This window comes from Heptranchias perlo, chromosome 6 (genome assembly GCF_035084215.1).
Source record: "Heptranchias perlo isolate sHepPer1 chromosome 6, sHepPer1.hap1, whole genome shotgun sequence".
Classification (NCBI taxonomy): domain Eukaryota; kingdom Metazoa; phylum Chordata; class Chondrichthyes; order Hexanchiformes; family Hexanchidae; genus Heptranchias; species Heptranchias perlo.
In genome coordinates, this window is record NC_090330.1 from 50,808,099 (window position 1) to 50,821,389 (window position 13,291).

The 13,291-nt window shown below is 40.2% G+C and overlaps 1 protein-coding gene across 1 annotated transcript in view; it reads right to left on the minus strand.

Annotated features, from left to right (window-relative positions):
* rab30 (RAB30, member RAS oncogene family) overlaps positions 1 to 13,291 on the minus strand; it is an 86,468-nt gene that overhangs the window by 23,778 nt on the left and 49,399 nt on the right. Inside the window, exon 3 of the mRNA XM_067986266.1 lies at positions 7,834 to 7,917. Coding sequence (XP_067842367.1) covers positions 7,834 to 7,917 — 84 coding nt within the window. The remainder of the gene's footprint in view (positions 1 to 7,833; positions 7,918 to 13,291) is intronic.

Consider the following 13,291-nt stretch of genomic DNA (forward strand, 5'->3'; position numbering starts at 1 on the left):
CTACAGCCAGTCAGTCTGATTGCTAAGGTTGTGAAGGATTTCACTTCTGACCAGAAGGCTGCACTTTAGAGTCCCTGAGGTGCCCTCACTTTAATTCACTTTACAGAGGTTCCCCTAGCTCTCAGCCAAGTTCTGCATGTCCTGTTGTCCTTTTTGCAATATTTTCTCATCAGAAAAGCACCCCCTATTACACCAGTTTTTCCATTTCTCACACCTGACATCCTTAGGCCTTTGAGTATTATTGCCAATTAGTGCCAAATTAGGGTCAGTTTTGTTTTGTAGTCCATGTCCATTAGGAATTGGATTGAGGCAATTTATACTAATTTCAGATAGGACCCCTACAGCCAGCAAAAGAGAATTTGATCCCATTAGGGATGAACCAAGTTCACAGAGATGAAAGGCTAGTGCTGAATCCACTACAACACTCAATTCTCTTTTCTTCACTATCACTTTTTACCAGTATATCCTAAACTAATTTTTATTTCTTTTTAAGCTTAAATACTTTAATCAACATTCTTGTGACCTTCCAGATCCCAATGTCCACTCTGGAGGTGGGACCAACATTGTTCAAAACCAGACATTGGAACCAGTTATCAGCCAGTTTATAGTCTCTCTCTGATTCTGTTCAAAAATGGCCTGTCAAGATTGTGTTTTAAAAAGTGTGCTAAATGAGTTATCAGATCAGTCTCACCAGCAGCAAGATAATGTCCAGACATCATAGGACCCCAATTTGCATATTAAATAGGGTCTACTGCCTGAAACAAGCAGACGCTTCGGCTGCCCTGTGGTAGGCCCCCGTGAAAGTGACAGTGGGCCAATCGTCAGCATTACTGGAGCACAAGTCTTCCAACCCCATTTTGAGGCCATTAACATTGGCAAGTTAAAATCAACCCCAATACGTAAGCATTTGAGAGTTGTCTACTAAAGCTGGCTTTCTTCAGTGGCATTATAGAATACTGAAACTCCAATGTACTGCATCATAAGGTGGGACACTTCAACAGTTGCATTGTAAGAAGCTATGAAAAAGTCTTGATGTTATATTATAAAGCAGCAGTGCTGCCCTCAGTGTTTGAACTATTTTAGCACACTGAAAATTTCTGAAGTTTAATTCCCAGTTTTCCAGTAACAAATCCAAATTCAGTGAAGGAACTGGCAATTCCCTAGCGGGGACAGTAGATTCATTCCAAAAATTTTGCCAAACCCGATGAGCAGGCAGTCATGCCCACCGACCCAGTATAATGTGAGAGAGAGAGAGAGAGAGAGAGAGAGAGAGAGAGAGAGAGAGAGAGAGAGATAGAGAGAGATTGAGATTATATATCAGAAATTGAGAGAAACTGGAAAATCAGAAGAAAATATTCACCGTGATCATTTTTAAGTACCTACACTAGCAGCTGGTCTCAGAGCAACACTAGTGGAGACCTGGGAGCAGGTGACCCACCCTTTCAGCATTGGCATGAAAAGACTCAAGCAATAGCACCTCAAGATATCCTTTTTAAAAAAAAAGTCATACGTTTTAAAAATCATTAATGGAGATGGGGGTCTTTGTTATGTTGGGTTTAGTTTTGAGAAAATCTTGCGTTCACTGTGAAATTAGCGCCAAACAGTTCTGTGGTGTCATGGGACCATCCTCTAATTCAAAGTGAGATTTCATGCCAACAGATATTTGTGCATATTTCTTAAAATGAACTTTCCTCTTACTCTTATTTACCTGCCCCGTTCATTCTCCGGACCCTTCAACAGCAGCTTCAATTTTCCCTCATCTTTTCCCAGAGATGTCAATCATTCTAATCCCAGGTGCAATATGAGTTTTGTACACAAGGCATCAACTTGTGCCAAAAACAGTTAAAAAGCAGGAAGCTGCATCCATCGTAGAGCGCTAAACAAGCCTTTCATTAATTTCACCATTTCTTCACAATAAAAAGCACATTGCAGAGAGAAATACTGAAATCTCATCTTTATTAGAAATCCACTCAGCAAACATAGTTAATGATGTCTTTAACCCTGTGTATATTACAGTGTAACATTTGCTATTAATTTCAGGAGAATTATATACATGGTACTTTTTTCACGTAAATGTGTTTGTATCACACAAAGCTTCCCATATGCAAAGCTTCAGGTCTCAAGATACAGGCAGAATGGCAGCATTGAAAATCCAGATGATGGGGAGGCGAGGTGGAAACATGCATCATTCTACTTTTTTGTTTAAAAAAAATGCGCTCATCAAGGTGAGGGTGTTAATATTGGGGAATGGAACTTTTGCCATTTAGATATCCAACAGCAAACACCCCCAACTCGGGTATAGCACACACAGATGGAGAGTAAAGCTCCCTCTGCTCTGCCCAAACACCACATCTCAGTCACATCAGAAGAGCGTCTCCCACTGCACCAGTGTGACATTCTTCCATTTCCCACCAAGCATCTGGTGGCCTCTCTCCTTGAGATTGCCAATTAATGCCAAATTCAGAATAGTTTTATACTGTAGGCCCATGCCGATTAGGAACTAGATTAAGACTGCACAAACACATTTCACTAAGACCCTTACAGTCAGCAAACTGGGGAAACATTCAGCTCAACACTATTCTATTTTGATATCTTGGTAAAACAAGATTTTAGCTCCTGCCTGTTAGGTTAAAGCAGATACGCACTCTAAAGAGCTGTTCACTGGAGGTCTTGAGAACATAGGTATGAAGTATGGCTGCTTTAACCTAACACACCTTGTACAGTCAGTGATCAATCACAATTTGTCAAGTGGGAAGGAATGATTTAGAAGAGGAAAAAAATTAAAAATGAAATTGGAACAGGCTTTACTTTAAAAAAATACACTAAACTAAGCGACAAGGGCTTTTTGGCTCAGAGTTTGTTTGGTTCTGCTTTCAGATTACCAAAGGAATGTGATCTGTGAAACAGAGCATTCTGTTCTCCAATAAGTAGTGATACAACAGTCTCATGACCAGCATGTGGTCATACAGGACCTGACACTTGCACAAGTTTCTCAAAAACACTCTTCTTTACTGAGAATGCCCTAACCAAAGTCACAAACAACATTCTGCGGACTAACTATGGTGCATTATCCCTCCTGACCTCTCTGCAGCCTTTGATACAGTTGAACACATCATCCTCCAAATGCCCGACTACATGGAACTGCCCATGCAAGTTCCTCTTTTACCTATTCAAAGACAGGAATAATGGGCAGGCAGGACTTTGTGCCAAAGAGATCATAGGCCACAGAGTTCTGGATTAACTGAAGTTGGTGAAGAGTGAAAGAGTAAAACCAGGTGAGGAGAGTATTCAGGACTTCAAGGGTTAAGTTACAAGGAGAGATTACACAAATTGGGGTTGTATTCTCTAGAGTTTAGAAGGTTAAGTGGTGATCTGATCGAAGTTTATAAGATATTAAGGGGAACGGATAGGGTGGATAGAGAGAAACTATTTCCGCTGGTTGGGGATTTTAGGAGTAGGGAGCACAGTCTAAAAATTAGAGCCAGACCTTTCAGGAGTGAGATTAGAAAACATTTCTACACACAAAGGGTGATAGAAGTTTGGAACTCTCTTCCGCAAATGGCAATTGATACTAGCTCAATTGCTAAATTTAAATGTGAGATAGATAGCTTTTTGGCAACCAAAGGTATTAAGGGATATGGGCCAAAGGCAGGTATATGGAGCTAGATCACAGATCAGCCATGATCTTATCAAATGGCAGAGCAGGCACAAGGGGCTGAATGGCCTACTCCTGTTCCTATCTTCCTAAATCAATCTTTCAACTAATGAAGTTGTGGACCAGGGTTTTGGCAGCAGAGGGAGGAGATGGGGTGCTCACAGGCAATGTTAGAGGTGCAAAAATGCAGTCTTGATGATTGACTAGACATGGGGCAAGGACAGCTCATGGTTCAGCAGAACACTGGTATCCTGTGTACCACTTGGTTCAGGCCGAATTAGGTATCCAAATTGATCGATGGAGCTGGAGTCAGAGGCACCCAAGTACTAATGTGAACCAAAGAGGATTTCTTTAGTTTTGCCAATATTGAGCTGAAGGAAATTTTGGCTCATCTAGGATTCTATGTTAGACAACCAGTCAGATAAGACAGCAATGGCTTTGGAGATGATAATAACGGCAGATAAGTAGACTTTGGTGCGATTGGATGTGTTAACACATAGATGGTAAATGAGAGGACCAAGGATAGGGCTCTAGAGCACAGGAGGGAAGTCGTTCAAGAAAGCACGGTAGGTGCATTGAGACAGATATGAATGGAATCAAGCGAGTGCAAAGCCATGAAAGATGGACAACAGAGAAGAGGCAGAAGAGAACAGTGTGGTCAACAATGTTGAAGCTGGCAGAGAAATCGAAGACTCCAAAGAGGGGCAATATGGCATGGTCTGTGTCACATAAAATGTAATTGGTGACATTGACCAGGGCAGTATCAGTGCCCTAAGGTGGGTTAAAATGCCATTTTATAACTGGATATTTGCAGTTGCAGGATTGCTGCCCAGAATGAATCTCCCTCAGATACTCTCTTTCTTGCGAGGATGCACATGGTTTATCACATCTCTATGGCAAAGCTGAAATGAAAAATTCAGTGTGTAGGGTGCAAACCTGCATCAAATTAATCTGTGGCGCTGCTTGTTTCAGCACCATGCTACTATTAAACTTTTTCTAACCAGTGACTAACCTTTCACTATTTTTTAACCAGTTAATTTCTTTGAACGGTGTAATTCTTAACCAGACATCAATTAGAATGCAATGTCACAGAACTCCCAGAAATTAAAGTGGAGCCTGAAAGCACTGAAATCACAGTTTGTAACCAAGTCAAAAGACCTAGTGTGTTCAAACACCCAAACTGACTGTGGAGATGAATAACAGCTACCCTCGGTAAACCCAGATTTTCAAGAGTAGCAACAGAACATTTTTTAAAAACTGATATCTTTTTGCCTTATTAATTTTTCATTCCCTGGCTAACTGATTAACCTGGTCAACTCTAATATATTAAAAAGAAAGTTAGTTTATAGTATGCAATTTCAGGATTACCCAATTCAAAAGATAAGCAGAATCTATGTTTCATTTTTACTTTTGTTTTTAAATACTACTATTTCCTATACTCTAAAGCACTAAATTCTTGGCACTAATCTCAAAAAAGGACATAATTTTTTTGCATTTAATTTTGAGCCACAGATCTTAAACCACACCCTCTTCAACTCGCATTGTTTTTCTCGCTTTCACCCCCTCCCTTATAGGAGACACCTGATATTCTCTCAGTGTCACCATGCACAGCATGGCTGTTTGAGATCAGGAACTCATTGGCAGGGTGAAAATTGAACCTGCATCCTTACACTTTATAGGCCTGAATGTTAGCTCTACCACACACAATGAAACTGAATAATCTTTTGTACTATACACAACTACCAAAATGCTACGGTGTGCAGATGTTGGATCGGAGCATCACCTAACAAGAGAACTTAGTTGTAACGTCAGTAGTGGTGTGAAGTTATTCTGCAATCATTCCTGTTAATTCAAAACTGTTTTTGCTCAAAATTCAAACTATCCAGCAGCACAAATTAAACAATTTTAATAAAACAGCAGGGGAGGTTTTTTTTTTGCACAATTTCAATTTACAGATAATCAAATTAAGAAACTGAAGAGGAATAGGCTGTATGTGTATCAGAGATGATATAAAAAGTTTTAAAAATTGTTAGTTTATTGCCATTCAATATAGAGTTATTAGTCAAACATTTTAAAACAAAAAAGACTACACACAATGGATTCATTTCAACATAATCAGGCACTGTTGACACAGGGAAACATGAAAATAAAAATAGCTGAAGCATCAAATACATGTGTGTGCATGACATGGTCAGCAGGTCATTTTCTAAAGATACCATATAGCATTTACAGGAACACTCTGCACCACTATTAACTGTGAAAACAAACACTGCGGTTGCATTTTCATAGTGTAATAGCATACTAACAATTTTTTTTAAAAAGCAGTTTGGGGGTGAAAAAATACCCATTACTTTACACAGAATTACTTGGAATCTGCAGCACAGAAACGGTTCTAGTGAAAAGATGTTTCTATACTTCCTCCTCATAACTAAAGCCCTTTATCTTGGGTGTCTATATCTTAACATATGTGCATATTTCCTATCTGTTCCTCTTGACTGCCTGTTGTCATGTTTGTCACACATTTTGTGACAATTTTCTCCCCCATTATAATTTCCTATGTCCATAATTTTAATGGGAGGATTGCACAATTTGACCACTATGTGCCTAAACGAGATTTCTGAACTGTTTCTGCCAGCTCAGATGTCATGTTGGTTCTTCGAAAATAATTTATCTTCTCAATTAAGTTTACTTAAAAACTTTAAATATAACATTTCTGCTTTTATTCTTAGTTATAAACATTTTATTTCTTGTCTACACAGGAGAATTTGCTGTCCCCTGCAATCCTAGCAGCATGCTACTCCAGTCTGCTGGCTCCTGATGCTTCCACTTCTGCTGTCAGCCAGGGACCCTTTATCCGCCTTGGGTGGCCTTTCTTCCCACCCAGGTCCCTGGCCCCACCCATTAACCACTTCCCTGGCTCCCCCTTGTTGGCTGCTCAGCCATTCTTGCGATACCCAGTATCCAGTGTGCCAATTGGCTTCTCCGCAACTTTGATTAGTTTGCCGCTCTGCCTTTCTTGCCATCCCACCCTTCCCTCGGATCCTGGAGGTTTCTCCAAACTACGTACTGCCAATCCACTTGCACAATGTTGCAACTAATAAGCTGAGTGCGTTTGTTGGAGACCTGTAACAAAGTGAGATCCTCCTTCCCTGGCCCCTCTCTTCCCCCACTGAGATTCCCTGATTGGCTTCCCCCACCCGACTCAAAACAGTTTGCCAGTTAGCATTCCCTTTCTCTCCCCTGCTGAACTAGTTTGCTGGCCCAGCCCACTTCTACTGAGTTGGCCAGTGTTGAAATAGTTTTCCTGCCTTTGTTCCCCATTCTTCTCCCTATCCCCTCCCCCCCCCCCCCCTCAAGAATATCCATCCTCATCCACCCGCTCCCCTTGCCCTCTCCCATATCCTTCTCCCAACTCGGTTTCTTTCCCCATTGCCCATTCTGGCTGCCTTAATTAACCATGTCTTTCTAAGTAAGTATTCATTTTATTCCATATAATGCCCTCTGGAATCTTACCCGCTACAATGTTAGACTGACTGATAAATCAGATGAATCACTTTCGCATTTCTTGAGCAGAGGTGTTAATTTAGAAACCTTCTAGTCCTCTGGTACAACTTTCATATCCAATAATGTTTGAAAGATTGTGATTACAACTTCTGTTATTTATTCTCTGACTGCTCTCAGTATCCTCGGAAGCAGGCCATCAGGGCCCTATAGTGTTATTTGTACCAGGGGAGTTCCACCAACCTTTTCCATGCTACTTTCTTATCTATAGTTATCCTCAACTGCTCAATCTCTTCCTCTTGTGCCCTTATATTTCCACTATCACCCACTTTTGTAAAAATCAAGGCATGGCACTCATTTAACATCTCTGCCAAAAGATTTCCATTTTTGTCTCTACTCTGCTTTCTCTTCATCTCTTACTTTTTGTAGATTTTAACCTTCACCTTCGTGATTGTGAATAATCTAACCGGTGAAACAAAAATAAGAAAATTAAAATAATAAATCTGAACCCACTTGTAAAGCCCTTTGGATCTCAGTGGTGAACACTGCTTTTCTACTGAACTGCATACAATGCTACCATATAAATTTTTTTATATCAGGTACTATATTTTGTGTTTTTGTTTTTAAGTTATAGATTTGTTACAAATAATATGGATAGACATTTGGTAATACAGTACCTTCACTTTTTCTCCATTTATATCAACGGTTTTAATCATAAAGTCAACTCCAATAGTGGCTCCTTGACCTGGTGGAAACAAACCCTGTAAAAGATAGAAGAACATCTCAGTTTGTTATATACGCCCTTGATGAGTACAATCCTAGAATGAACATCAATTAAATACATAGGGAGTAAATCTGCATCGTGACAGACATTCATTTTATATCCTGTATCAAATCAAGTCAACATAAAATTGGAGAAAACTAAAAATGCAATTGTTTTGTAAATTTGCAGTAAGACAACGGATAGGCTATCAATTCCAGAGTTATAATCATTACTAAAATAAAACAGCTGAAAGTAACAAATAAAATTAACATTCTTTAGAAATATGCAAGAGCAGCAATTATTATTGGCAATATAATAGTTAATGTTTAACACACTTGTATGAAATTTACATAGAACTTAGACAACAGAAACAGGCCACTCGGCCCAACTGGTCTATGCTGGTGTTTATGCTCCACATGAGCCTCCTCCCACCCTACTTAATCTAGGCCCAACAGCATATCCTTCTATTCCTTTCTCTCTCGCGTTCTTATCTACTCCATGTGGTAGCAAGTTCCACATTCTAACCACTCTCTGGGTAAAGAAATTTCTCCTGAATTCCCTATTGGATTTAGTAGTGACGATCTTATATTTAATACCTCTAGTTTTGGACTAAACCACCAATGGAAATATCTTCTCTACGTCTACCCTATCGTACCCCTTCATAATTTAAAAGACCTCTAACAGGTCACCTCTCAGCCTTCTCTTTTCTAGAGAAAAAAGCCTCAGCTTGTTCAGTCTTTCCTGATCGATATAACCTCTCAGTTCTGGTATCATCCTTGTGAATCTTTTTTGCACCTTCTCCAGTGCCTCCTTTTTGTAATATGGAGATGAGAACTGTGCATAGTAGTCTGTGGTCTAACCAAGCTTCTATACAAGTTTAACATAACTTCTCAACATCTAGAAATGAACTCTTGTTCTTTGTTTGCATTTTTTATGGCCTTGTTAACCTGTGGTGCTACTTTTAATGAATTGTGAATCTGCACCCCTAGATCCCTTTGCTCCTCCTCTCCATTTAGACTCTTATTTTCTAAGGAGTTTGTGGCCTCCATTTTCCTCACTACCAAAATGCACCACCTCACAATTATCTGTATTGAAATTCATTTGCCATTTACATGTCCATTCTGCAAGTTTAGTAATGTTTTCTTGTATTTTGTCACAGGCTTCCTCAGTATTAACACCTCCCAATTTGTGATCATCCACAAATTTTGAAATTGTACTTCCGACTCCAAATAGTTTATGTAAATTGTGAACAAGTGATCCCAGCACCGATTCTTGTGGAATACCACTTCCCACCTTCCGCCAGACTGAGTAAATACCTTTAACCCATACTCTGTTTTCTGTTTTGTAGCCAGCTTGCTTTCCATTCTGCTACTTGTCCCCTGATTCCACTTGCTCTGACCTCAGTAATGAGTCTACTATGCGATACCTTATTGAAGGCCTTTTGAAAACCCAAGTATATTACATCTACTTCATTATCCTTATCTACTGTTACTTCTCCAAAGAATTCAATAAGGTTGGTGAAACACGTCCTTCCCTTTTGAAATCCATGCTGACTATTCTTTATTATATTTTCGGTTTCTAGATGTTTTTCTATTACATCTTTGAGTAAAGGTTCCATTATCATTTCCTATCACTGTCTTTAAGCTGACATGTCTATAGTTCCCTGGAGTTGTTCTATCTCCTATATTTAAATATAGGAATAACATTAGCTGTCTGCGAGATCTTTGGCACTATTCCCTTTTCTAATGAATTTATCCCTGCTATCTTACTGGAGGCATTAACCTCCATTCGCCATTAATCAGGATGTGATGGAATACTCTCCACTTGCTTGGATGACTGCAGCTCCAACAACACTCAAGAAGCTCGACACCATCCAGGACAAAGCAGCCCACTTGACTGGCACCCCATCCACCACCTTAAACGTTCACTCCCTCCACCACCAGCGCACCGTGGCTGCAGTGTGTACCATCTACAGGATGCACTGCAGCAACTCGCCAAGGCTTCTTTGACAGCACTTTCTAATTCCGCAACCTCTACCACCTAGAAGAAAAAGGGCAGCAGGCACATGGGAACACCACCTGCACATTCCCCTCCAAGTCACACACCATCTTGACTTGGAAATATATCGCTGTTCCTTCATCGTCGCTAGGTCAAAATCCTGGAACTCCCTACCTAGTAGTACTATGGGAGAACCTTCACCACATGGACCGCAGCGGTTCAAGTAAGCGGCTCACCACCACCTTCTCAAGGGCAATTATGGATGGGCAATAAACGCTGACCTTGCCAGCGCGCCCACATCCCATGAATGAATGAAAAAAAAACTTTATTTAAAATAGGTTAAGACCTGTATTAAAATAGTGGAGAAATGAATTTAACACAAGAATGTTATGTGTTTGTATGATAACATCGCCAAAAGTCATTTCTACCCTATGGTTTTATATGTACCTGAAGATTAAAAATGAATTAGCATTCTAATTTGACAGCCAGTCAGCTGGAGCAGTTTGTATGTTGAGCTTAGACAATAATTTAAATGCTACAACTTACCTTCATGTCTCTGGAGGTGGGGGGAGGGGGGGCAGAATTAAAGATCTCTTTAATCTTAAAGCATAAAGAGAGGAAAATCAACAGGAGAAAAACAAAACCCACAGTTTGTCTGTAAACAGTCCAATCCCATTGAAAACAACAGCAAGAAGCAGATACACTTCAAATCCACCCCCTGTCCTACATCACATCACCACGTCTGCTTCTCTGAAAACGGATGAGTACATGAGGATAAAAATGAACGTCTTAATGGGGCTCATATTCCTGGCAGTTAAGATGTCATGCTTTCCTTACATCTTTTTTGTTGTTTCATTTGCTAGAACCAATATGTATCTACTCGTTTAAATACAAGTTAAACATGTCCACAACTTGCTCTGCATGAGTTACTGGAGAAGAGGGAAAGATAAATGTAGCAGGTCTGCACAATTACTCTACCTTTATGCATCTGCACAGTGCAATGGGGGATACATCTTTTAAAAAATTAAGCAAATGCATGGTCTCTAATTTGCCAGTATATGGGGCAGCAAAAATATGTTCAGAAATAGTAAATCCTGTTAATAATTCAGAGATTACAGTTTCAAAAAAAACTCAGATTGAACAGATATTGACATGATCAATTCTCTGAGTTGCAGTAGAAATATGCACATTTATTCACTACTATTTAATTCTGATAATTTTCTAGTCCTTTCCAATCCTTTCCTGGCAACAGTAACTATACTTCATCATTTCTCCTCTCCCCTTTCAGTTTTAAGATCAGATTTTTGTATCCTCTTACATTGAATAAGCATCAGCACTGCCAAGGTTATAACTGAAATCTGAATACTGTGGATTCTACTTATAGGGATCTATTAGCCTAACATCTGTTGTGAAGTTACTAGAATCTGTTATTAGGGACCAGAGTGACTGAGCAGTTCAATAAATATGAACTGATTAGAGAGCCAACATGGATTTGTAAAGGATAAGTCATGTCAGCTAATCTAGTTGAATTTTTTGAGGAGGTTATTGATGTGGTAGGTAAGGGAATGTTATTTATATGGACTTTCAGAACACATTCGATAAGTTTCCACACAAGCAACTGTTAGCAAAAATGAGAGCTCATGGAATAGGAGGCAACCTATTGACATGCGTAGGGAATTGGTTAGGAGGTAGGAAACAGAGTCGGGATAATTGGCAGGATATGACCAGTGGTGTCCCCCAGGGATCTATACTGGGGCCTCAGCTTTTCATTATATTTATCAATGACTTAGATGAAGGAATAGAGAGTTGTATATCAAAATTTGCTGACAACACTAAGTTAGGTGGCACAGTAAGTAGTGTAGATGGGTGCAGAAAGTTGCAAAGGGACATCGATAGATTAAGAGAGAGGGCAAAACTGTAGCAGATGGGGGAAAGTGTGAGGACATCCACTTTGCACCAAAGAAAGATAGATCAGAGTATTTTCTAAATGGTAAGAAGCTAGGAACTGTGGAGGAGTAGAGTGATTTAGGGGTCCATATACAGAAATCACTAAAGGCTAATGGACAGGTGCAAAAAATAATTTTAAAAGGCTAATGGAATGTTAGCCTTTATCTCAAGGGGTCTGGATTACAAAAAGGGTGGAAGTTATGCTACATTTGTACAAAGCTCTGGTTAGACAGCATCTGGAGCACTGTGCTCAGTTCTTAGCACCGCACCTCAGGAAGGATACACTGGCCTTGGAGGTGGTGCAGCGCAGATTCACCAGGATGATACCGGGGCTAAGAGGGTTAAATTATGGAGGACATGTTGCATAGACTAGACTTGTATTCCCTGGAGTATAGAAGATTAAGGGGTGATCTAATTGAGGTGTTTAAGATGATTAAATGATTTGATAGGGTAGATAAAGATAACTATTTCCTCCGGTGGGGGAGTCCAGGACAAGGAGGCATAACCTTAAAATTAGAACTAGGCTGTTCAGGGTTGATTTCAGGACACATTTTTTCACAAAGGGTAGTGGAAATCTGGAACTCTCTCCCTCAAAAAGCTGTTGAGGATAGGTCAATTGAAAAATTCATAACTGAGATGGATAGATTTTTGTTAGACAGGGGTATTAAGGGTTACAAAGCCAGGGCCAGTAGATGGACTTGAAGTACAGATTAGCCATGATCTAACTGAATGGGTTCGAAGGGCTGAATGGTCTACTTCTGTTCCTTATGTTCTAATAATTTATGCTGATAATGGAGTAACCTGGACAACCACATCTGTCCAAACCAACCAAATGTTTTAACGAGTACACGATTCATTGGTTTGTCCAAACATACCATTAATGTGTGTATGGTAACTTATCATTAATTATTCTCCAGTCCGCCTTGATCCAACCCAACCCTTCAGTATTATATCTATGGCATTATATGCTATGTACTTTCAGTCTTGATCTATTTATTTATTTTAAATTCGTTCATGGGATGTGGGCGTCGCCGGCAAGGCCAATATTTATTGCTCATCCCTAATTGCCCTCGAGAAGGTGGTGGTGAGCCGCCGCCTTGAATCGCTGCAGTCCGTGTGGTGAAGGTTCTCCCACAGTGCTGTTAGGAAGGGAGTTCCAGGATTTTGACTCAGCGACAATGAAGGAACGGCGATATATTTCCAAGTCGGGATGGTGTGTGACTTGGAGGGGAACGTGGAGGTGGTGGTGTTCCCATTCGCCTGCTGCCCTTGTCCTTCCAGGTGGTAGAAGTCACTGGCGCTGTCGAAGAAGCCTTGGAGAGTTGCTGCATCCTGTAGATGGTACACACTGCAGCCACGGTGCACCGGTGAAGGGATTGAATGTTTAGGGTGGTGGATGGGGTGCCAATCAAGCAGGCTGCTTTGTC